This window comes from Petromyzon marinus, unplaced genomic scaffold (assembly GCF_048934315.1).
Source record: "Petromyzon marinus isolate PM22_M1 ecotype Great Lakes invasive population unplaced genomic scaffold, UKy_Petmar_22M1.pri1.0 PM_Scaffold_29, whole genome shotgun sequence".
Lineage (NCBI taxonomy): Eukaryota > Metazoa > Chordata > Hyperoartia > Petromyzontiformes > Petromyzontidae > Petromyzon > Petromyzon marinus.
The window spans coordinates 361,762-385,727 of NW_027423268.1; the positions used below are offsets into that span (position 1 = coordinate 361,762).

Here is a 23,966-nt window from a genome sequence, read left to right on the forward strand (position 1 = left end):
CAATAAATTTCTTGCTGTGGTTTTCACACCTGATGATGATTGCTTGTGTTGCAGTCGAAACGCCGACTGTGCGAGAGCACAATTATCTGAACCGGTCCTGGGCCTCCCCTAGTTTGACTCGGCCTCAATTGAGTACCTGGTGCGATGTTTAAAAACATTGCCGCTTGGGAGACAAAGGCAGCCGGGCGTGGTGCTGGCCACCCAACCCCTCGTGTGCCGTTTCGGCCTTCATAGGTGCTCTCTAACAGCACTTGCCCCAACAGTCTGTTAAAGCTCTACGGGGGATCTGTGTTTGTTGTCTGGGTGCGTGCCAGCATGTGTGTGTGACGTGTGTGGTCGTATAATATCGAGTTGTGATGTGCGGTTGGTTTGTTGGGTTGTGCCGTCTGTGTGCTTTCGTCCCGCTCGACCGCCTATCTGCCTCTTCTACTCTTGTTTGTCCGCCCACCGTTGAGCGGCTATTCCTGTGCGTGGCCCCGTAGCATCACTCATACCGTTCCTTCCTGGGCATCACCTGCCTCATGCAAATCTCGACGCGCGAAGAGGACTTCATTATCGACACACTGATGCTGCGCGACGACCTGCACATCCTCAACGAGGCCTTCACCAACCCCAACATTGTCAAGGTGAGAGGCACGCGTGCACGTAGACATGCATAAACAAAATAATCAAGTGAGACAGCAAAACAAGGAGAGAGACATCCCTCTCCCTCGCCGACTTTGTAGCACGACGCCTGGGTCCCTCCAGCTTGCTGCCAATGTATCATTGCACTGCCTGCACACTCGATATGAATGCCATTGGGTGAATGTTTACAACAATAAATTGCACTTGTATTGCACCTAAAGCGTAACAAACATCTCGGGGCGCAGAATTACACGGGGAGAACAGGAGGGAGCAGAATTTTTATTTTTATTTAAAGCTTTCGTGACTGCAGGGATTCATATTCTTGGTTCTTTCGGTAAAGTCACGTAGAAGGGCAACAATTAAATAATAAAAATATAAAACAATAAATTTATTGCTGTGGTTTTCACACCTGATGATGATTGCTTCTGTTGCAGTCGAAACGTCGTGATAATTTAATTGTTTTATATTTTTATTATTTTATTGCTTCCCTTCTACGTGGTGGTGACTTTACCGAAAGGACCAAAGAATAGGAGGGCGCAGGTCGGAGCGAGCAAGGGAAATAGAGAAAGGAAGCAATTAAGGGGGGCTGGCTGCAGCCATGCCTTGTTGACAGCGGCGGCGACGATGGTTACTTGGGACGTTGTAACCATATCTTGAGCACCGGCCACGTGAGAGGCGTGGTGCTTGACGCGGCAACGCAGTGGCGCAGTGATTGCCACGGTGACGTGGTGATTGACGCTGCGGTGTGGCGGGGGCGCAGGTTTTCCACGGAGCGGACTCGGACATTCAGTGGCTGCAACGTGACCTGGGCCTGTACGTGGTGGGCCTGTTCGACACGCACCCAGCGGCGCGCTCCCTCGGCCTCGCCAGAAACTCGCTCGCCCACCTCCTCATGCACTACTGCAGCCTGTCTACCGACAAGCAGTACCAGCTGGCTGACTGGCGCATCCGGTACGCACGCCGCACTTGCTCGAACCTCTGCATACGCGCGCGCATGCACGGGCTAACTTGTACACACGTACAAAAACAAAGGCAAAGATCCCCTGTATAGCCTCAACTAATTGTTGGGGAAAGTGCTGTGAAGGAGGGGGTGGGTGGCCAGTAGCATGCACGGCCGCCTTTGTCTCCCCAGTGGTGATGTTTACACACCGCTACACCAGGTACTCATTTGAGGCTGAGTCGAGCTAGTGGAGGGCCGGGACCGGTTCAGATAATTGTCACAGGTGTTGGCCGTGAGTAGAAATCGAACTCGTTTCACCAGGTTCATAGCACAGGGTGCTAGCCGATACTCTACTGCTTACACATTCACACACAAGGACAAAGATCCCCCGTGTCGCCTGAATAGACTGCTGAATCTAGTTGGCCAGGGCGAGGAATTGAAGTCCCATCACTGGGTTCATAGAACAGTACATATGAAGCACTTTCACCCCCCCCCCCCTCCTCAAGTTATCTAAGCGAGCCCCTATTAAGGCTGTCACAATGTTTGAGAGGGTAATGTGGTAAGCATCATGCCTGACCTCCTTTGTTTCCCCAGTGCTGATGTTCATATCTTATACTAGGTACTCATTTAAGGCCCAGTCAGTCTTGGGGGAGATCCAATACTGGTTACTATATCACTCCCAAATGATGTTAGCCTTCACCGGAAATGAAACATGGGTCAACAGATAAATGTTGCGGTACTTTAATATCTGCGTCTCATACACACTCGCATGCACACACTCACACACAAACACATACACACTCACAATTGCATACACACGCACACAAACACTTGCACACTTCCACGTATGCACGCCACACACACACAGGCCTCTCCTGCCAGACATGCTGCACTATGCGCGTGCCGACACGCACTACCTGCTGTACGTGTACGACCGCGTCCGCGCCGACCTGCTCACCAAGGCGCTGGGCCGACCCAACCTCCTGCAGCTTGTGGTGGGACCAGAGCCGAACTGTGGCCCTCAAGGTGAGTGGCGCGTGGGCAATGGCTGAGCCAGGATTTTCAGGTGGGGGGGGGGGGCAACCCCTCCAGCAATGAAAAAAGATAGTGTTAGTAAGTAAGGACTTAAATTTTGATTTAAAGCTTTCGTGACTGCAGTAATTCATATTCTTAGTTTTTTCGGTAAAGTCACGTTGAAGAGAAACAACAAAATAACAAAATATATATAAAACAATAAAAAATTCTCACGACGTTTCGACCATAACTCAAACGGTCATCATCAGGTGTGTCGGTTTGCATGACACACCTGATGATGACCGTTTGAGTTATGGTCGAAACGTCGTGAGAATTTTTTATTGTTTTATATATATTTTGTTATTTTGTTGTTTCTCTTCAACGTGACTTTACCGAAAAAACTAAGAATAAGTAAGGACTTGTTCCTTGGTCTTTATTTGACGCGTGTGCGGCGATGGCGCAGCCATCGATCGAGGGTCGAGTTCGAACCGCGTTGTGTGATCGGCTTCGCGCTCGCTGAAGGTGTTGATGCCTTCAGGGAAGTCGTGTCCTGTATACGCAACTGCGCACAATTCTGTGAGTCACTTATAACTGCTTTGCCGTTACTTATTACCAATTATGGACTCGGACTATTGTCCTATCATCTCATAGAGTCCCTGACACGTAATAATATGCTACAAAGTGGCAGTGAAGGTCGCAAAATGCCGATCGGATCATTGGGGGGGCACGTGCCACCCCACCCCCCACTGGCTCCACCAGTGAGCAAGTTGCAAGCCTATCTTTGTAAGCAAATCCACCATTCTCACTCTCGATCGGGACAGTTTTCCCACCTCTCCAAAAATATTGTTTATTCCGTTACAAGTCCTCAAGCAATAAATAAAGAATATATTTATCTTTTTTACTAGATCAACGAAGTGATATAGTTCATGGTGTAATGTGTGTAGACTATTGTCCTATCATCTCGTAGAGTCCCTGGAACGTAATAATATGCTACACAGTGGCAGTGGAGGGGGTCTCAAAATGCCGATTTATGTTCAATGTGGTGACTCGGGCCCGCCGTACCGTTTTAATGTTCATGCATCCTAATTAGTGCATTCGCGATAAAAATTCCCACAGGAAACATTGGTTACCAACTTTCAGAACTGGTAATTGATGCTGAAAACAATTACCAGTTAACCGATGATCGTTTTAACAACCCTGGTAATTATTGCTGCCGCTGTCACTACTTGCGTGGTTCCATCTCCCTCTCTCTCCCTGTGTGCGTCTGTGTGTGTGTCTCAGCGCTACCACAAGCCGGTGTTCACCGAGGACTCCTACCTGGAGCTGCTGCACAAGCACAAACAGCCACTGGATGTGCAGCAGAGCAGCGCCGCCCGGCTCCTGTACGCCTGGCGCGACCGCACGGCACGCGCCGAGGACGAGAGCACGGGGTGAGAGCGCACGCGGCGCTGAAATAGCCGTGTACTGCACTGCATGCATAGTGCAGCAAAGCATGGGACTTTCCAACAGCGTAGAATAACACAGCAAACGGAACAACACCACAGTGTTCAACATTTTTAACTTGATTTATCAGAATATTTATTTAGACTGGAGGAATCCGATGAGCTATGAACTCTTTATCACAGATGTCCAGAGTAGCGACAAATGTATGAATATAAAGTATATAAGTGCAAATTGCATAATTACATTAATTACTGTAGATTTTTTAACACTCAATGCACTTTAGGGCAAGGCAGCAAAACAACAACAAAAACGATCCAAGACCGCACCAAAACAACACACAGTCTAAATTTTGATTTAAAACTTTCGTGACTGCAGTAATTCATATTCTTAGCTCTTTCGGTAAAGTCACGTTGAAGGGAAACAATAAATAATAAAATATTTATAAAACAATAAAAATTATCACGACGTTTCGACCATAACACATTAAAATGGAAATATCGATACACGGGTGTTTATAATATAGCACAGTCAAACACTGGGGTGTACGACGCAGCACTTTTTAATTTACCTGATCGTGATCCTGAACCAGTTGTAGAAACTTCACATTCCAGTGCCGTAGGTCAATGGTTGTGTTGTACGATTACTGTCGCTGTTGCGTTGTTGGGCCTGTACGGCCTGTGTGATTATTGTTATTGCTGAGATGTGCATTGTGCCCTGGCCTGACCGGTGTGTGTTGTGCTGTTGCTGTCACAGATAAGTCCTCCCAAACCACATGCTCATGAAGATCGCAGAGGAGATGCCTCGGTAAGCCGCGCACGGTGGTGGTGGGGCCGGTGGTGGCAGGGACAGTTGGGATGGTGGTGCGAGTGATACCCATGATGGTATTGACAGTGGTGGTAATATTCGCCCTCCAACAACAACGAATGTCAGAAGAGCGATGCTCACAATAAAGAGCGGAGTGCCGGGCGGCTAAAATGCAGCAAGTTGGCACAGTCGCGTGCACAGCTGGTGCATCTGCCCCAGTCATTGCAGTCAGTCAACCCATGGCACCTGGCTCTGTTCCGTGAGCTCCTGTTAACGAGCCTTCGACACTGCACGTGGCTTCGGAGTGCACCTGGCCTGAGACAACCGCCGTGGTGATGTCACCGCCACTTATTGGCATATGGCGCCTGTTCTTGTTGTTGGTAATAGTGGTGGTGGCTGATGATTGTGCTGGTAGTAGTGAGAGTGGTAGTGATAGTGTTGATGGTGGTGCCACTCATAATGTTTTGATGTGGATGGTGATCTGGATGCTGGTGATGATATGGATATGGTGATAGTATGATGGTGATGATGAAGGTTGCATTGTGGTAATAGCATTGGTTAGTATGATCCTGATAATGACCAGGCTATATATACGTACGCCAGACAAGACGGGCTTTACGTACGTATGCCAGCCTGAACACAATATACATACGTACGCCAGGATGAACAGGCTATACATACTCATTGGTTTTTTCGGTAAAGTCACGTATGTAGAAATACAATAAATAATATAATTTTATTGTATTTCTACATACGTGACTTTACCGAAAAAACCAATGAGTAATTTTATGCAGTCACGAAAGCTTTAATACTTTATTAGGCTATACATTCATAGACTTTCCTGAGCTGCCTATACGCACGTACGCCAGAATGAACAATATACGTATGTACACCAGCATGAATAGGATATATGTACGCCATCTTGAACGGATATGCTTTTGCCAGTATCAACGGCTATATGCACCCTAGTCCATGCCATTGCTGTTTGAAGCAAGACAGAGAGGGAGTGCTGGCTTGTTGTAACGTTGTGCTGTTTCTGTGAGATTGTGTTGTTGCTGTGACGTGGTTTTGCCGTGATGTTGCATTGCTCTGGCGTTGTGTTGTGACGCGTGTCGCTGCTCTAACATGTTGACATCGTCGTTGCCGACGCAGGGAGCTGCAGGGCGTGCTCGCGTGCTGCAATCCGGTGCCGCCCCTCTTGAGGCAGAACGCCAATGAGCTGTGGCAGCTCGTCAAGCAGGCACGCCTCGTCCCGCTCATCAAGGTGAGCGCAGAAGCGGAGGCGGCTCGGTGGAGCAGCGAGGGGTTCATAATGGACAGCCACGGTTGAGATACGGATGAAGGATAGATAGGGCAAGAGAGTCGGAGAACGAGAACAGAGACAAAAGAGTGGGAGACAGAGACTGAAAGTCATAGGGGGAGAGGGATAGCGAGCGGTCCGAGGCAGAATGTTCATAAATAAATATAATCAAACATTTAATATAATCTTGATTTGAAGCTTTCGTGACTGCGGGAATCCATACTCTTTGGTTCTTTCGGTAAAGTCACGTAGGTATAAAATATTAGATCACGACGTTTCGATCGCAACACAAGCAATCGTCATCAGGTGGGACAACCACACCAACTGCTGAAGACAGCAGTGGGACAACCACACCAACTGCTGTCTTCAGCAGTTGGTGTGGTTGTCCCACCTGATGACGATTGCTTGTGTTGCCATCGAAACGTCGTAATCTATTGTTTTTCTACCTACCTGACTTTACCGAAAGAACCAAAGAGTATGGATTTAATATAGGTGGTGACTGGGTGGCTCCTGGGGCCAATACTGGGTCAAACACAATGATCCGGCACTGTTTCAATAATAATTTTTTAACTTGTGACACACTGCACATTATTCGCTCACTCGAAGCGAGAGAACGACTCAGAGGCGTGAGGAGGAACCACAGACGAGCGGGAAAGGCTACCAGGCGGTGAGCCTGTGCCAAATTTCCCCCCAAACTTTGTGGTCGTCTATATATGAAGGTGTTATCAACCAATTAATGAGTGTTTACATATGCGAGGGAACCGGAGTTCCTGGAGAAAACCCACACATGCGAGGAGGCAACAGTCGATCCCATACAGAACGAATAGATGAAGTCAACCTTTGCTGTACCCCCTTCTAGCAGGCCATGCTATGACACCAGAAAAGCAACGGGAAGGGAGTTTAACAACATTTGTGTGATCCACCCGCCCTTGTTGCCTCCATAGTGCTGGGTTACAGGACTTCGCCACCAACACCACCCGGCTAAGATCCTAGGTTTTGGATCTTGGGAGTTTCAGCCACCCGTGGTTAAACGACGTTCACAAATGTAGCGAGTTGATGGTCACAACCAGGCACAAGTGACTGCAAAAATAATGACTCGTTGCAGTAAAGGTTGCGTTTGTTTAATAATCTTTGCTGCTGTTCCCGCAGAGCGAAACGCCCATCAAGGCTCCATCGAGAACATTCATCACCTGGACAGAGGTGACCAGAGACCAAAACTCATCACACAAATGCCATCTTTACTTGCGATTATAAACTCGACATCTCATTTTCTCATCCGGCACAGAACTCTTCATTTGTGGTTCTTTTTTTTAATTCCACGTCCCAAAACCGTCGTGACAATGAGGAGCTCAGTTCATGTCCGTCCTTAGAGTGTGAATAATGTTACGATTGTCGTGTAGGTTGACACCCCTGTGTGATTTTGTTGGTTCATTGCCTGACCCTGAAAGTACAATCTAAATGTTTCAATCCCTCAAAGGTGACATTAATGGTATCATTTGTATGCCCACCCTAGTGTGGCACTGATTGTTCAATCAATTTTCTTCTGTGTTTTGACAGCGATTGGAAAACCCTCTCTTGTGTCCTCACGATGGCTTATCATTGGACGACAGGCAGCCAATCACAAGGCACGGTACTGAAGGTAGCTCACACTTAGTTGTGCTGGTTATATCGGCAAAGCTCATGATATGGATTATATATTTTTTATTCGTGACCAGTGATGTGTACACCTAGCCTGTCACGAGTAAATTTCATTTTATTGACATGAAAAAATACCGTGCTGTTTTTTAATATCACACTTATAATTTGAGTAGTAATCATACAAATAATTGCCATGTTCTGCGTACAAATTAAACATAATTTAGTGAAATAAATAACAAGTAATGTCCTCTTCTTTGGTTCTTTCGGTAAAGTCACGTAGAATGAGAATAAAATAATAAATTGATAAAATAAAATAACACAATAATATTCTCACGACGTTTCGGCCACAACACAAGCGCTGTCCTACCAGACAGTCTCGCTCCCTTCACCTGATGAAGGCCGCTTGTGTTGTGGCCGAAACGTCGTGAGAATATTATTGTGTTATTTTATTTTATCAATTTATTTTTTTATTCTCATTCTACGTGACTTTACCGAAAGAACCAAAGAAGATGAATCATTGCAGTCACGAAAGCTTTAAATCGAAAAGTAATGTCCTGACTGCATTTACAGTGGGGCACAAGCAAAATAACAAAATACTTTTCAGTAACATTGTCCTAAAAGTAAAACTTACATAATAGGTGATGTTTTAAGCAATGACCCTTCTTTGGCTGCTGCGTGTATGTGCGTATTATTTATTTCACTATCTTTGTGTCTATGTCTGTGTTCAATTGCGTGCATTTCCATTCATATGTGTGTGTATTCATTCCTGTATCTCTGTTAACGTGTCTTTATTTGCCTGTCTGCATGTGTACGTTTTGTGTGTCAGCGGTTGCAACAGGTGTGTGGCCCTGTATATTATTGCTTGTGTGTGGGTGTGTGTTCACGTGTGTATTGTTCAGTCTGTATCTCTGTGCATCTTCTGTGCTAGCTTATGTCTGTATGTCACTAGAGAGCGGCTGTGCAGTGGTAGTGTGTAGTGGCACAATCCTGATGGCCTAAGTTCCATTCCCGGTCACGACGAACAGCAGTAGTTTAGCTGGTTAGCGTGCTGCACTATTAACCTGGCGACCCAAGTCCGATAGCTGCTTATGGCCAACACCGGTGACGAATATCTAAACCGGTCCTGGGGCTCCCTTAGATTAATTCAGCCTTAAATGAGTACTCAGTGCGTGTAAAGCATCAGCACTGGGGAGACAAAGGTGGCTGGGTGTAGTGTTGGTCCTCCCATCCCCTTCGTGTTCTGTGCTGACCTTCGTAGATGCTCGCTAACAGCACTTGCCCTAAAAGTCTTTTCAAAGCTATATTGAGGATCTTTGACTTTTGTCTTTGTGTGGTGCAGTGGAGGGAGCACGGAGGGCGGTGCCTGCCACGCGCCCGGTCCTCACCCTGTTTGACGTGAGCCCAACATCCTCACACGACCACAACCAACCCATGTCTCATCTCCCACACCGCTGGCGAAAGCACTTTGTGCGTGATCTCGTGTGCTGTAGCTTTCTGTACCGTGCTGTGTTTGCTGTGTTAGCCATCATGTGCTGGGGCGTTCTGTGTGTTCTCTTGTGTGCTGTCGCATTCTGAGCTGTGCTGAAATTGCTGTCATGTTGCTGTAGTGCGCTGCGATGTGCTGTAGCGCTCTGCGCTCTGCTGTGGTGTGCAGGACAGCGAAGAGCAGCAGAACGAGGCTCGCACTGCTCAGAGCTCCACGTCCCAGATGAAGGCAGCGCGTGTCCTGCAGACGTTCGTCAACCCCTTTGGCATGGTGAGACATGGGGAGACAGGGACATGTGGAGGCACAGGGGTAGTTGAGTGGCATTGAGATACATGGACTTTGAGACACGGGAATTACAAGGACACCAAGACAATGCAGCGATACAAGCGACTTAGGGACGTGGGGAACACACAGGAGGCATGGTAAATGAGAGACAGATAGGAGGCATAGAGACACAATATTAGCACAGGGTCACACGTGACACGGGGTCACTTAGGATTTGGATAAAACGGTCTTTATTGACGCACAAATCCTGGAAACATGAAGACGTGGGGACTCGAGGAAGTGATTGAAAATAAAAAGTTCGCTTGTGCATCTGTTCATGTGCTTGTGCTTGCAGTATCTACCATCCAGTGACGGGAAATCTCTGCCATTTCAAGAAAAGAAATTGGATCCTAACTCAAAAGTGTTTGAGTTAACACGTGATTGTTGTGTGCTAACATCTTGCTCACATCTCCATCATCATTATCTCCATCATTCCATTTCACAAACCACTTGTGCGGATGGGTGCTGAGTGAGCAATTTTAGTGGTTTGGTGATTAATGTGGTTATCTGAGTGCATGTTTGAGCAGATGAGTGGGTGAATGAATGGTTGAGTGAGTGCTTGGGTAGGTGAGAGAGTGTAGTTGAGCGCATGAGTGGTTGGATTGTTGAACGAGTACCTGAGTGGCTGAGTAAGTGAATGAGTGTTTAAGTAGTTGACTGAGTGAGTGATGAGAACCCGTTGAGTGCTATCTCATCCGTCTCTGTAGATCTGTAGTCGCTGGAAACTGATGAAAGTGCCAGAGAAACCAAAGAAGAGCTCGGCACAGCCTGCAAAAGCCAAACACGGTGAAGGCACACACACACCATGAACACAGAGACATGCACTAATCCAGCAGTCGCAAACACTTGCACGTGCATGTGCACACACACACACATGCAGACACGTACAGAAGTCGAGGCGTTGCTCACAAACACACGACAAAAAAATCGTTTCACCTTTAACAGACTTGGGGCAAGTGCTGTTAGCAAGCATCTCTGAAGATCCAGGATTACACGAGGGGTGGGTAGTCAACACCAGGCTCGGCTGCCTTTGTTTCCCCAGCACTGATGATTACACATCGTGCCCGGTACTTATTTAAGGCTCCGTCGACCTCGGGGAGGCCCAGGACTTGATAAAATATTTGCCATTGCTGTTGATCGGAAGCGGGAATTGAAATCAGGTCACTGGGTTTGCAGTGCATTAACCAGCACACTACTGCACGCACGCGCCATGAGTGACGGATCCCCGTGTCTGCAGCGGAGAAGAAGATGAAGGTGGAGCGCCCTCAAGAGGAGCCGGTCGCCGTATCGACTGTGCGAGAGCAGAAACAGGTGCGCCCCGCTCACTCGCGCTCCGCTGTTTCCACGGCCAATGGGGGAACTGGGAACCTAGATTTAAAGCTTTCGTGACTGCAAGGATCCATACTCTTTGGTTCTATTCGGTAAAGTCACGTAGGTAAAAAATAAAACAAATCACGACGTTTCGGCCGCTTGTGTTGTGGCCGAAACGTCGTGATTTTTGTTATTTTATTTTTTACCTACGTGACTTTACCGAATAGAACCAAAGAGTATGAACTGGGAACCTGTTGCAGGACCTGCACCCCCGGGCCTTGCGTTTGTGACTGGGCTTCGTGGGACCCGGCCCCTCCTGGTGCCCTTAAGTCCCCACCCACCCACCCCCTCCCCACTCACTGCTGCCCTTTCCCATTCCATCTGAACACCAGCCTGTGTTGGGGTAAGACATTGCTTACAAAATTGCATACGAATTCAGATACGTTATTCTTGTGAACATTCTGCATGTGTTTGAGCGAATTACTTCGTGGCGTGCAAATTTTGGCCATCAATAAAGTAGGCATCGGTGCGCATCACAGCGGAATGGGAATGGTACATGGGCATAGAGCAATAAAAATGTAAAAAGAAACCCGTCGCGAACTCGGCGGCTTACACCGACTGAGCAAAATAAATTGCAACCGCATGAAAAAAAGTGCACAGGGAATCGCATAAGAAAGGTAAGGAGTAAATAATAATGAAATAAACTGTTTTTTCTTTCCCTGGTGCGGTGGTGATAACTCGACGAGGGTTAACGAATCGGTACCCTATCCTGTGACTCGTGACTTGATGCTGGTAGCATCGTGGGGATAACATTGGGGGAAAAGACAAAAATCCGACACAAACCAGAATACCTCCCCACTGCCGCTCTCCCCTCCCCACCCCCTCCCACTGTGTTGCCTTCATTCTCTCTCGTTCGGCCTCTCCCTTACCCCTTTCCATGGGCAGGGTGCCACACGTAGAGAGGCACCGGGGGCAGCCGAGGTCACGGAGGTCGGAGGGAAAAGGCAGCGTGCGGACTCGGACTCATCGCCAGCGCCACCACTCGTGCCAGATGACTTCACCCCCCACGAGTACACGGAGACCGACGCTCACATCTTCACAGGTACACACACATCTTCACAATTACATACGTGCACATCCACATCTTCACAGGTACACAGACACGCGCACATGTACATCATCATGGGAAAAACGCACATCTTCACAGGTAAGGTCAATAACACAACCATCACCCCTACAACTAAAGTATTATCTCCACTACTTTTAACACCATCACCGCTACCATGATCACTGTCATAACCACCATATTCATCACCATCACCGTTACCGTCACCATCAACACCATTACCATCATCTCTGTAACCAGTGTTGCCTTCACCTTTAACGTCATTAACACCATCATTAATGCCGTCACCACCATCATAACCACATTCATTGGTACCACTGTCAACATCATCTTCATTCCCACCACCATTACCACGATACACGTCGTGTAGTGCATTGCGCAGTGTGTTGAATCTTTGTGCTCCGCGTGCTTTTTGTGTCGTGTGCGTGGTGTCTGTTGTGCGCATGAATGCACATTGTGTGGTGTGTGTTTGATGTTGAGTACACATTTGCATGTATCCGTTGTGTGTTTGTGCAGCATAAGTTGTGCGGGCGGGGGCAAGGTGGTCGTACAGTCTTCAGAGGATCGGCACGGGGCATGACGTGCATGCAGGGACACAGTGGCCGGTAGGAGATCCCTCTCCCATCACCTACGTCGCCCTACGTGCATTCACGTGTCTTTTGTGTCCGCGTCGGACCTTGCATATCTAAATGTTTACCCCACGTGTCCTTGTGTGTCCCTGTGGGTCGCCGCATGTCTAAATGTGTACGCACATGTCTCTGTAATGTCCCACCTTCTCTCGGTTAGTTCCCCGCATGTCCCCATGTCCCTCCGTGTCACTACGCATGCTGCGTCTTCCTTTAGATCATAGATCACGGTTCCGTGCATTTTCACGTGTGTTCCTGTGTATACGTATGCCTTTGTGTCTGCACATGCATCTGCTTGCCTTTGTGTGTCTCAGTGTCAACGGTGTCAACAGTGTTGCTTTGTGTCAGTGGTACTTCGTGTCTGCTTGTGTCTTCACGTGCCCCCCTGTAGCATTGTTACCGTGCGTGTCGGTGTGTCACCGATGCGTTATAGCACATGTCATCACACAGGGTTCTCCCACTGGCACATCTGGCCCGTGAAGGCTTTTGTAGTGGCCTGCCGAGGTATAAATACAGGTTTCCCTCACTTTATGCGGTGGATACGTTCCAAAAAAAAGGGCACACAAAGTAAAACCGCACAAGACAGCGTCCTGCCGAGTAGTATATACGTACACATGCAATGTTGTGTCACATCTGACCGCAAAGTGGCATATAGAGTGAGTTCAAAAGACATGTAGCGAATTTTGTGGAGAAATAGGTAAGTCGCATATACGTGAAATCGCACAAACCAAACCTGAATCAACTGTGGAAACCTGTAGATACAGGTTAGTGAGATGAAAAGTGATATACAAGAGATAGGGATGAGAGTTGGAGACAAACTATGGTGATTAGCTGTCACATAGCTGACATTATGACGTAAATAAGTCACGTGACGTAACATGTACGCGTGGCACGTGATATTACATCGCTAACTTTTTGTAGCCCGCCAGATAATATTTCTGAAGAACCATTCGTTTTCATGTGCCTCTGTGCCAAGCACATGTCTGCATATCTCCATGTGGGTGATTTTGTGTTCCATAATCTCAAAATGCACCTAGCCTGGCACAGCTGCTACGGTCACATCACTCAATGGCGGCTGTTCTCTTAATTTATTCACTGGTCACTATCTGTGTCCTCAAATCCTGATGCTTGCATTTCCATGTGTGTGTGTCCTTCCACATCTTAAAAATAATAATATTCTGCATGTATTTAGCATCTTGCATGAAAATTCCATCTATAAACGTGGTAGAATTTGTAACACATGCAGTTTTCGCGTGGAGGCATGATAATACACAGACAAGCGGGGTAAATAGCCAGAACCAGTGCCAACAATTGCTCAAGCTCTGTGGTCCTATATTGAGCGGCCGGCATGTGGGTCGGGAGTGTTCCACTTTTCATCCCAGTGCGACCCGCGGTTGCTCACTTCTCCGTGATGCAGGGGAGGCTTCCGGCAGGCGTGGCCGAAAAAATGAAGATGTAAAGAGAGGCGGTGAGAGTCCTGGAGGGGAGTGAACTGGCATTGGTGCAGGGCGGACAACAAACGTCTCCCATTGATACGAGGCGACATCAACAACAAACGCAATTAACAGCAACATCCAGGATCAACTGGCGAATTCGAACAACACGCAGTTAACAGCAACACCGAGTCAACTGGAGTATCTAACAATACATGGGAGTTGATAGCGACATCTGTTCGGCCAGTAAATTCTAACAACACAGTTCACAGCAACTCCTAAAGTCTACCAGAGTACAAATAAGACGCGTAGTTTATACCAACTGCTCGAGTCACACAGGGTCTCCTGTAACTGCGACGTTAACAACACACGGATACAAGTACCCTGTGTGGCCAGTAACACCCAGACTCAACGGCAACACCCCAAAACACACCCAGTGTCACCAACATCATCTCACATTATCATTAACAGCTGATAATACCAGCTACAGCTAGCTACATTGAGCATCACCAGCAAAATGAGTGATAAACCAGCTTTAATACTTTCCATCAAATAATGAGAAACTCATGTCCTGCGCGTGTAAATAATAAGTTTTCACACGTGCAATGCCCATGCACTCTAACAGAATCACATGAACATAGATGTTAGCACTCACATGTGCACACATAAGCGCAAGCTTTTTTGATAACCCTGCACCCCCTGCATTACCAGTTTAATGACTTGTTCCCACATGGATGTTGTGGTGCTGACAAGTAGACCGCAAAGAAATGATGTAAAAATAAATTTGGTTTCACGTTTTTAAGCCTTCTCTCCTGCAGGAGGGACTTTGTCAAACGTGTCTTTTGTCGCTGTGTGTGTAGGTGTTTAAGGTGGGGAGTGGTAATGAATGTTGAACTTTTTTCTTCATGCTTTTGGAGTCCCTGACTGCTCACAATCATTATGCTGATGATCTAGTGATTGCTGTTCACTTAGAAGAAGTTGGAAGCGCTGCTGCTAGACCTGGAGCGTGCTATAAACTTACCATCAGCCCCACCAAAACTAAGCACCTGGCTGGGTATTTTGTGCCATCAAACACTCCACCCCCTCAACTCCCGATTGGTGATGGGGCAGTTGTCGAGAGAGTGGAGAGTTTTCCATACCTGGGCAGTGTGCTTATGACCAGCTCCGATTTGATAGCAAAGTCTCACTCCGAATCAGTCGAGTGGCATCTGTTCATCGGCTGGGTAAAGCTGTGTGGAAGCTTCCTGGTCTGTTGCTCCACATGAAGCCTCGGGTATTCACGGCCACCGTCATGCCCTGTATTCTTTCAATTATCGCTGGTATAACTCTAACACAATAATAAAAACATTCGCAAAAAAGTTATATTATTATTACATATTTTTAAAATATAACTGACGCTGTTAGCAGGGATATACATATTAATAGCTATATTTCATAATCTTAGCTCTTTCGGTAAAGTCACGTTGAAGGGAAACAATAAAATAATAAAATATATATAAAACAATAAAAATTCTCACGTTTCGACCATAACACAAAAGCTATATTTCAGTTCACACTGCATTCACTGAATTAAATACATTAAAATCGATGTTCAGAAATGTTTCACTCCGTGTATATATTTACAAATGTACAGAGTTGGGGAAATATATTTATACAGAACGCGGGCGTCTATGTACAGAAGCCGTGACAGTGGGAGAGACATAGGGGCGGGGCCGTGTTGGGAGAGTGGCGTGGGAGGGCGGGGCCACAGTTTGGAGGGGGCGTGGCTACGCCGGAAGGGGGAGGGGCTGGGCAGCGTAGCGTCATTACGTGGGCGGGGCGACTTCACTTCTACGCGATTGGGCTCCCACGACGGCCGCGAGCAGCAGAATCGCGTCTCCAAACTTCAAGATATTTTTGTTTTTCTCAACGCAAGGTAAGAATCTATTTTATACTGGTAGGAACGAAGTTGTAAACTGAGTGTACCAGCCTGCAATAGATTAATGTGTCTGTCCGTGTAATACAATTGCGCAAAATTCCAATGTTCCTACCAGCCCACCCTGCAGGGACCTGTTTTATATTTATTAAGGAAGACATAAAGCTGTTATATAGACCAAAACTACTAGTTTAGAACTGTTTCGGTCGCAACACAAGCGGCCGTCTTCAGGTGAGAATAATTATCTGCTGTTGCGTTAGGCACGGGGGGGGGGGGGAGGTTGCCTGTAGGGGTTAGGCACGGGGGGGGGGGGAGTTTGGCTGTTGCGTTAGGCACGGGGGGGGGGGGAGTTTGGCTGTAGGGGTTAGGCACTGGGGGGGGGGGGAAGAGGAGTTTGGCTGTAGGGGTTAGGCACGGGGGGGGGGGGGAGTTTGGCTGTTGCGTTAGGCACGGGGGGGGGGGGAGTTTGCCTGTAGGGGTTAGGCACGGGGGGGGGGGGGGGAGTTTGGCTGTAGGGGTTAGGCACGGGGGGGGGGGGGGGAAGAGGAGTTTGGCTGTAGAGGTTCACAGGGGGAGGGTTTGTGGTGTGCATGGACGGGTGGGGCTGGAGAAATTAGCAAGTAAATTGACTTGTAGTAATCGGACAACAAGACACACGGGTGGGTGAGTGAAAATCATAGCAGTTAAAATATAACGTAGTTGATCACATCCTTCCAATGATTGCTCAATCTGAATCCATCTTCTCTGATTTTCACTCACCCACCCGTGTGTCTTGTTGTCCGATGACTACAAGTCAATTTACTTGCTAATTTCTACAGCCCTACACGTCCATGCACACCACAAACCCTCCCCCTCTCTACAGCCAAACTCCTCCTCCCCGTGCCTATATAAAACCACAACAGCAGATAATTTTTCTCACCTGAAGACGGCCGCTTGTGTTGCGACCGAAACGTCGTGATTTCTTTCATTATTTTTTTTACTATCTACATGACTTTTACCGAAAGAACCAGAGAGTATGGATTCCTGCAGTAACGAAAGCTTCAAATCAAAGATATCAGAATCTTTATTTATGCTGGAGAAATCCGGTGAGATATGAAGCTCTTTTTCCTGTCTGTACTGCATACCTATGCCTGTGATTTAGCTTTATCACGTGTGTATCACACCTACATAGGTGATGCAGAGAGATGAAATTAGGACACAAACAAGACAAAGACATGTAGGGATATGATATGAGATACGGACAAAATTAAGTCGTACAATTAGATAAAACTAGATACAAATAAGATTTAGAGGTGTAAGGAGTTGTAGACAAGAGATATAGTATGAATGAGATATATAGGCAAGAAATAACTATAAAAGACAGTTGACAAAATATCCAAACTTAAGATACCTATTTAGCGATATGAGAGGAGTAGATAAGGGAGAGAAATGTTGCGAACTTGCTGAATGTATGCAAGCAGGAAATAAAGGCTATCATCAGACATGATCAATTGATTGGTGGATGAAGGCCTGATAAGCTTTTACCATCTCCCACAAGTCCTTCGATGCAACAATCCATCTAGTATCTAAAAACGAGCTGATTTCATTGCTCCATCTCCACGGATGTCCTCCTCTTGGGTTTATTTAATGTTCACCCAGAAGTGAAAATGTTACACCACAGGTGGTAGTTTGGCAGCAAGTCGTGTGTGATGTGGTCGAGTGTGGCGACTCCCACCTCTATCAATACGTCTCATTAGGGGGAAAGAGCAGATAGACTACTCTATAGAGATCCCTCTCGTGGAGGCCCTTTCACCATAAGCTGTATGAGCAAGCAATTGCAGGGCTGTACTTGCTTACAATTGAAGAGACTGGGTGCAACAATTGTCCAGCACCGTTTGAGCACTTATTTGGCCAATTTAAAGTCATAACCCGTTAATGAGCCTTGATTCATGTAAATCATCAAAGTGTCTGTTCACACAAAACCACAAAACCTCCACTGGTGGCCTTTAGCAAGTTTACTCAAATCCACGTTTCTCTGGCCATGACCAGTTATCTCCATGAGACAACCTCTGTCGACTGAAAAAGTCGAACCTATTTAATGAACCCAAGGGGCATGCCGGGTTGAGTTAACCCCATGTGGATTTTTTTTATTGGAACTAATTTCAATTTAAAGAGTAATGAGGAGTTAGGAAACTACTGTCAAAACGGCCACTTGTACTGATTGCTTGCACTCTTCTGCACCACTCCCTCTTAACCAGATGGCGACACATCTCCTCAACAATCGCTATGCGGTTTTGGAAAAACTGGGTGAAGGAACATTTGGCCAGGTGTTCAGATGCTGGGACCACAGGAACCACAAGGAGATGGCCCTCAAGATGATTGACTCCACATTAAGGTGAGAGACCAAGTCATGATTGTGCATCACAATCTTCACTGAAAAGTTTTCCTGCAACACAAACTCACGTGTGCCTACCTCGACATGAAGAATTCTATTTTAATGATGATCCTATTTTCGACATTCTCAGAAGTGTTTGTATTTCTTCACGCAGCGTCACGGACGCGGAAGTATATAACGAGGCTGGCTTCCTCAAGATGTTGAGACACAAAAGCATCATCCGGCTTGAGGAAAACTTCGTCGTGGGAGATTACCATTATCTCGTGTTGGACTACATCAAGTAAGAACACTAAGTCCATTACAAGCGTGACACTTACAGGATGTGTAAAACTACAAGCTTGGCAGCTGCTTCATCTCGATCAGTGCTCAATCCTTAGCTATGCTACACTGCATTGTTAAGAAGCAGATGCATTAACCATTTCGTAACCAGTTTGCAAAAAAGAAAACAACTATCTGCAGTCAGCACGTATTCCATGCATTGTTACACCTCGAATGTCTTACCTCACTTTTAGTGTTCTAGGACTTGCCGTGCATGTGTGGATGTGCTGGTGCCTTTGTGCTTGATGCTGTGTTTAATTAACCATCCTGCACTCTGTGTGTTGTGCGTTTTCCGTTGTCAGCGCGGGCAGCCTCTTTGACATGGTGAACTCGAACGGAGCATTTACTCTGTCCTCCGTCAAGAGATACGCCCGATCCCTGATGGAAGTGCTGGCCTTCCTGAAGAAGAACGGCGTAGTCCATGGGGACCTCAAGCTGGTAAGGGTTTATCATTACATTTCTTTTAGAGGAATTAAGCAGGTCTAAGGGACGCTGCCATGGTGTCATGGGTAGCACACTAGACTTTAAACCCAGAGGGAATCGATTAAATTTGATCTCCCGGCTTGGCAATTGCAACAGTGGACAGGTTCTGAAATCCCAACTCTCCAACCACCCACCCACCCACCACCTCTATACACCCAGAAGGATAAATAAGTACAACACAGTTCATCACAAAGTCACAAGTGGTGGCGTAAAGTGTGGGTACTCCGACCACTTTTGAGACATTTGGCTGTGTATACGAGTAGCCCAAAACCATTTAAGTAGCTCTCTCGACCTACTCAATGATGGAGGCCTTTCTGGAAGTAGAGGGGTGAGCAAATAATTGCAGGCCTGCACCTTTACGGTGATCTTTTAAACATATCGAGCAGTGTATGCGCCTCATGCACCTGTAGCTCTTTGCCACGTGGTGGCCAGTTGAATTCCCATCACAGCTGCCTCATACAGAAGAGCTCTTATCCGTGATCATATTACCTATGACTCCCATTATCCATGGCAGCTGTAGAGTCCACAGAAACACCAATTATCCGTGACCCTATTTTCATTCTTGTACGTAATTATTCAGGTTTTTCTTTTTTTACCATCCTGAATTGCGGAACAACTCCGTTCGCGCCGATGAGAAGAGTCGCCATGTCAATTCTTCCCATTATAAGTGTTTTGTTTTCATGACCAACTTCAGTACAAGATGTTGTATTGGATCATCTTTACGAGAGTTATTGATCCCCCTGCTTCCGACTCGAGAAATAATTCATTTACACTTATAACGTTAGATGTACAGTGCACAAAATGAACGCCATTCTTCCATACAGACAGGAATCATCTTAATGGACTCTCATTTGGTTAAATACAATACAAATAATGCGTCCGTTTTCTTAATTTTTTCAGGAAAACATCTTGGTGAAAGATCACCACACGGCAGCCATCCGATTGGCCGACTTCGGAGGAAGTTTTTTTGAATATGAATTTCGTAAGTTACACTTTATATACATTTATACACATCATCACATTTCTAAATATTCCTACAGATCCTGTTATCTGGAATAATTTTGTGTTTTATATAGCGTCGTTAATGCAAATTGCGTGAACGATGCGGATGTGAACAGGCATCACGCAGTGATCATCACGCAGTGATGCCTGCGCATGGTAGCTCCACACGAGGTATTAAGGGAATTCTCACAACTCCTTACGACCTCCAATTCACAACCGTGCATTGGGAATGTCCACTTCCGTGTAAAATCACGTCCTGTCATATTCTGTTTGTTGCGGTTGCACCCGACTTAAGAGCCGCATGGCTCACAGGGCTATACCTAATAAATGAAAACTTGAAACTTGAAAACTGTCACATATCATGCAGGACAGGGTGCGAACACATTGGGGATTCTTTTAGTGAAACTATGACTCCTACAGGCCACCTAAGCAATATTGTATTTTTTATTTTTCTCCAGCCGATGATTTCTTTGGGACGCCCGGATACAACGCTCCCGAAGTCTTGCTGGGCCAGCCGTTTGGAACATCAATTGACATGTGGGCTGCCGGGTGCATACTAGCTGAGATATCTGTCGGCAAACGACTGATGTCAATGAGCAGCGAGAGTCAGGAGATCGCTGGCATCACAAAGGTAACATTAATTTTATAATTTTGTATATTTATTAGCGAAAGATTGTGGGTTTAAATCTGGTTAGGGTTTAAATCTGGTTGGGGTTTATTCAGCCCTACAGTGTCGATATTCACCTGTGACGTATGAATGGAGTTTTACCACTGACTCAGGGCTGCAGCCAGGCTATGATCACTGCCTCAATGCTCATTTGACTTTGAGTACAAATTCAATTTTAAACAGCTTCATGTTACGTGAAATCAAGTGATTACTCAATAATGAATAATTTAATCAATATGATACGAACCATGTATGTAAGTACGTACAGAAAACGCCTCTTAACTTGCCAGTGACATGAGATCAAATGTATCGTTTATTTTCAGATTGTGGGAACACCACCCTTTGAGATGCTGCACGCTGCACCAGACGGTCCTCGGTATTTCAGTGAGTACTGCAAATTTTATTTTTAATATGCGATTAGGTGTTACAACATCACTCGTCTGGCTGCACAATTACGTGAAAGTTGGGTTGTTTCCCCACGTCCTTCACAGCCTTCATTGTACATCACAGCCTTGTGCACATGAATAATATTTTAATGCATGACATCGTTTGCGATTGTACCCACTGCAGACTTCTTTGGGCAACTGACCAAGGAATGTCTGCAGGAGACCCCTCAGTGTTGCCCGCTCAAGGAGTTTCTGAAAACGAGAGACCCATTGTTCCTGGACTTCATCAGCTCCATCCTATGGTGAGTGTCCCACTCTTTGAGTTTCCCTCAACTGTAACAAAATTCCAGTAAATTTCTATATCATAAGGGAATATGCATCCCCTTTGCAATGTACAGCTATCTTGCATCTCTCTGCAGAAGAAACTAGGTAAAGAATGAAAGGGCAAATGCAGTACTGTATCCTCATTTAACGTGCTAATAGATGTTCTGTATTAAGAAAAAATGCATTTAGTGAGGAATTACCGTTTACACATTACAGAGATAAACAAATAAAAACCATGCACATTTGCACATTTTCACTATAAAATGAGCTTGCAGTCATCCCATGGCGAGAAAAAAAAACTGTGATAAGGGTACGCCACCACGTACTATTATATTATTCCGCGCATATACCTAGAATTCCTATACTGCTCAGCCATGCAGCTGAATAAAGTTGTTTGTCATGAACCGCTCAGAAAGCCCGTACCCGAATGGAAGAACTTTACTTTAGCGATAACACATTGTGTACGCACACTTTGAGCGTGGACTTACCATACCTATCTTCACATACCTGCAAACCCTTAGATACTTTATCAAGTGGATGTAAGTTTATTGTATCACTATAATGTGTAATTTGGGTATGTATATTTTGCTGATCTTCTCATCGGTACTTGTCTCTTTGTTTTCAGCTGGAACCCAAATGACCGTCTAACTCCGAAAAGTGCTCTCAAGCACCCATGGATGAGTGCAGCTCCAGCTCCACCACCTGGACTTCACCAGGCACCAGCATGCAAGATCAACTCCCATCTGGCTCCTGCAACCAAGTCCTTCCCTATTCTGGACCCCTACAACATCCCTTCCAAGACAATGGACCCCTACAAATTATGCTGGCTGGATTCGGACCCCAACAACTTCTTCATCCCGGCTCCAGCACCTTGCCACCTTCCCTCAATTCCACAACTTACTTCTCCTGGCCAAATTCCAGTCGAATCATTTTGCAGCAGCTCTTCCGGAGTGGCAATTCCCATTTTGGCCACTAAGGTGTCCACTGCCACTTTCCTTCCATCTCCAGCCGCCGTTGCAGTCCCCTTAATTGAGCCAAGGACTGACGCCTTCCTGGCTTCTGCTTCTGTTGCATTAAGCGCCGGAACCATTTTGGATGTGGAGATGCCTACAGCCACTAGCTCAACATCCACCACAAAATGCAGCATTCAGGTGGAAGATGTGAACACTGCTGTGTCTTCGACAGCATCAATTGCTGACCCCCTCCCAGAGTCGGAGACCAGAATTGATGCGGACATCAAGCCTCTGGATATTGAGGAATTTCATATTTCAATTGAGGCAGTCGATGAGGCGACCCAAAATGGAGCCGAGACGAGCATGGGCTCCATATTGCCTCTGCCTATAAACGCAGACGACACTGTTAACCCTCTCCTGGAGTCCGAGAGCACGGTTAAGGCAGACTCTAAGCCTCACGATGCTGAACAAATGAAAGCCATGGTACAGAGTGACATGGACAGTGCAGAAAAAAATATTGAGGTCCCCAAATCCCAATCACCAACCATCCGCAAGAGATTGCATCGGTTCGGACGCGCTCTTATTAAGTTCGTCTGTTGTTGTGGGGGAAGTGTTGAGGGGGATTAAATGTTTTAATATTGTCAAATATATGGGCAGCCCTCGACTTATCACCTGTTCATAAGTCGAACGGTTTATAAGACGGTCGTCAAAAATGTATTATATTTAAATGCACATAACTCATTGCTATAAATTGTTTTACCGCTTTTAAAAGGGAAACATTGTTAAACTCATAAAAATATTGTACATTTGCATTTTATACTGTAATAAATACTATATTATACATAACATACCAAATAAATGTTGGTAAATAGAAAGAAAAATCAGTTTTAACTTAACTTGCCTTGATTCCCGATGATGCTGGCTTGTTTGTCAGAAGGCGCATAATGGATCCCAACAATTTCACACACAAGGGGGCATGTAAGCGCACTCACACAAAAACATACACGACAACGATCCCCTGTATGGCCTGCCTTCACAGCGTTTATGAAGGTCGCCTTTGACTCAACAGTAGCGATGTTTACACACACCGCACCAGGTACTCATTTGAGGCCGAGTTGACCTAGGAGAGGCCCAGGACCCATTCAGATTATCATCACTGATGTTGGTTGTGAGTGGGAATTAAATGTTTTAATATTGTTAAGTATACTCTGGTTCCTTCGGTAAAGTCACGTTGGTAAAAAGTAAAAAAACAATGAAAACAACTAAATCAAATCACGATGTTTCGGAGGCAACACAAGCTTCCGTCATCAGGTGGAACAGCCACAGTAAAAAATACTATGGTGAGTAGAGAGAGCTATTTGTGACAAGCGATTATAAATGGTAAGAAGGGGGGAGGAGCCAGGGAGGACGGATGCAGGGTAGGGAGGGGGGTGAGTGTTGGGGGACAGAGATTATTGAAGCTCCTGGCCATGGTA

The 23,966-nt window shown here is 46.2% G+C and overlaps 3 protein-coding genes across 6 annotated transcripts in view; all 3 read left to right on the forward strand.

The window, feature by feature from the left end:
- Nucleotides 1-14,871, forward strand: part of LOC142923111 (exosome complex component 10-like) — a 34,315-nt gene extending 19,444 nt beyond the window's left edge. For 2 of the 3 annotated variants that reach the window (XM_076064048.1, XM_076064045.1), the window contains 4 exons: nucleotides 10,281-10,359; nucleotides 10,811-10,884; nucleotides 11,830-11,986; nucleotides 12,527-14,871. In XM_076064048.1, coding sequence (XP_075920163.1) covers nucleotides 10,281-10,359; nucleotides 10,811-10,884; nucleotides 11,830-11,986; nucleotides 12,527-12,531 — 315 coding nt within the window. In that variant the 3' untranslated portion in view covers nucleotides 12,532-14,871. The remainder of the gene's footprint in view (nucleotides 1-10,280; nucleotides 10,360-10,810; nucleotides 10,885-11,829; nucleotides 11,987-12,526) is intronic. The other variant, XR_012940532.1, reaches the window with a different exon arrangement.
- Nucleotides 320-10,283, forward strand: LOC142923117 (exosome complex component 10-like). 2 transcript variants are annotated; one of them, XM_076064055.1, is made up of 8 exons: nucleotides 3,907-4,008; nucleotides 4,775-4,825; nucleotides 5,978-6,089; nucleotides 7,275-7,325; nucleotides 7,683-7,764; nucleotides 9,103-9,158; nucleotides 9,418-9,519; nucleotides 9,869-10,283. In XM_076064055.1, exons 2-8 carry the CDS (start codon nucleotides 4,794-4,796, stop codon nucleotides 10,040-10,042), a joined length of 609 nt encoding a protein of 202 aa, XP_075920170.1. In that variant the 5' UTR covers nucleotides 3,907-4,008; nucleotides 4,775-4,793; the 3' UTR covers nucleotides 10,043-10,283. The 2 variants fall into 2 exon arrangements, with proteins under 2 accessions (XP_075920169.1, XP_075920170.1); XM_076064054.1 differs by lacking the exons at nucleotides 7,683-7,764; nucleotides 9,103-9,158; nucleotides 9,418-9,519; nucleotides 9,869-10,283 and adding exons at nucleotides 320-626; nucleotides 1,385-1,575; nucleotides 2,433-2,590 and having other exon boundaries at nucleotides 3,860-4,008; nucleotides 7,275-7,570.
- A 570-nt stretch (nucleotides 14,872-15,441) lies between the features above and the next one.
- LOC116939021 (uncharacterized) lies at nucleotides 15,442-23,263 on the forward strand. The gene is made up of 9 exons (XM_076064037.1): nucleotides 15,442-15,984; nucleotides 18,222-18,358; nucleotides 18,513-18,638; nucleotides 18,979-19,114; nucleotides 20,060-20,141; nucleotides 20,620-20,792; nucleotides 21,152-21,212; nucleotides 21,399-21,516; nucleotides 22,164-23,263. The coding sequence occupies exons 2-9, from the start codon at nucleotides 18,222-18,224 to the stop codon at nucleotides 23,116-23,118; spliced, it is 1,788 nt and encodes a 595-aa protein (XP_075920152.1). The 5' UTR covers nucleotides 15,442-15,984; the 3' UTR covers nucleotides 23,119-23,263.
- Nucleotides 23,264-23,966: the final 703 nt, after the last annotated feature.

What these genes read in the sequence shown, in the direction of transcription:
- LOC142923117 (XM_076064054.1), top strand. Translation starts at nt 522, where the DNA reads ATGCAAATCTCGACGCGCGAAGAGGACTTCATTATCGACACACTGATG. An exon ending in CTGGCTGACTGGCGCATCCG is followed by an intron (nt 1,576 to 2,432) that starts GTACGCACGCCG and finishes ACACACACACAG; the next exon opens with GCCTCTCCTGCCAGACATGC. An exon ending in ATCGCAGAGGAGATGCCTCG is followed by an intron (nt 4,826 to 5,977) that starts GTAAGCCGCGCA and finishes TTGCCGACGCAG; the next exon opens with GGAGCTGCAGGGCGTGCTCG.
- LOC116939021 (XM_076064037.1), top strand. Translation starts at nt 18,222, where the DNA reads ATGGCGACACATCTCCTCAACAATCGCTATGCGGTTTTGGAAAAACTG. An exon ending in TCCATGGGGACCTCAAGCTG is followed by an intron (nt 19,115 to 20,059) that starts GTAAGGGTTTAT and finishes TAATTTTTTCAG; the next exon opens with GAAAACATCTTGGTGAAAGA. An exon ending in AGATCGCTGGCATCACAAAG is followed by an intron (nt 20,793 to 21,151) that starts GTAACATTAATT and finishes GTTTATTTTCAG; the next exon opens with ATTGTGGGAACACCACCCTT.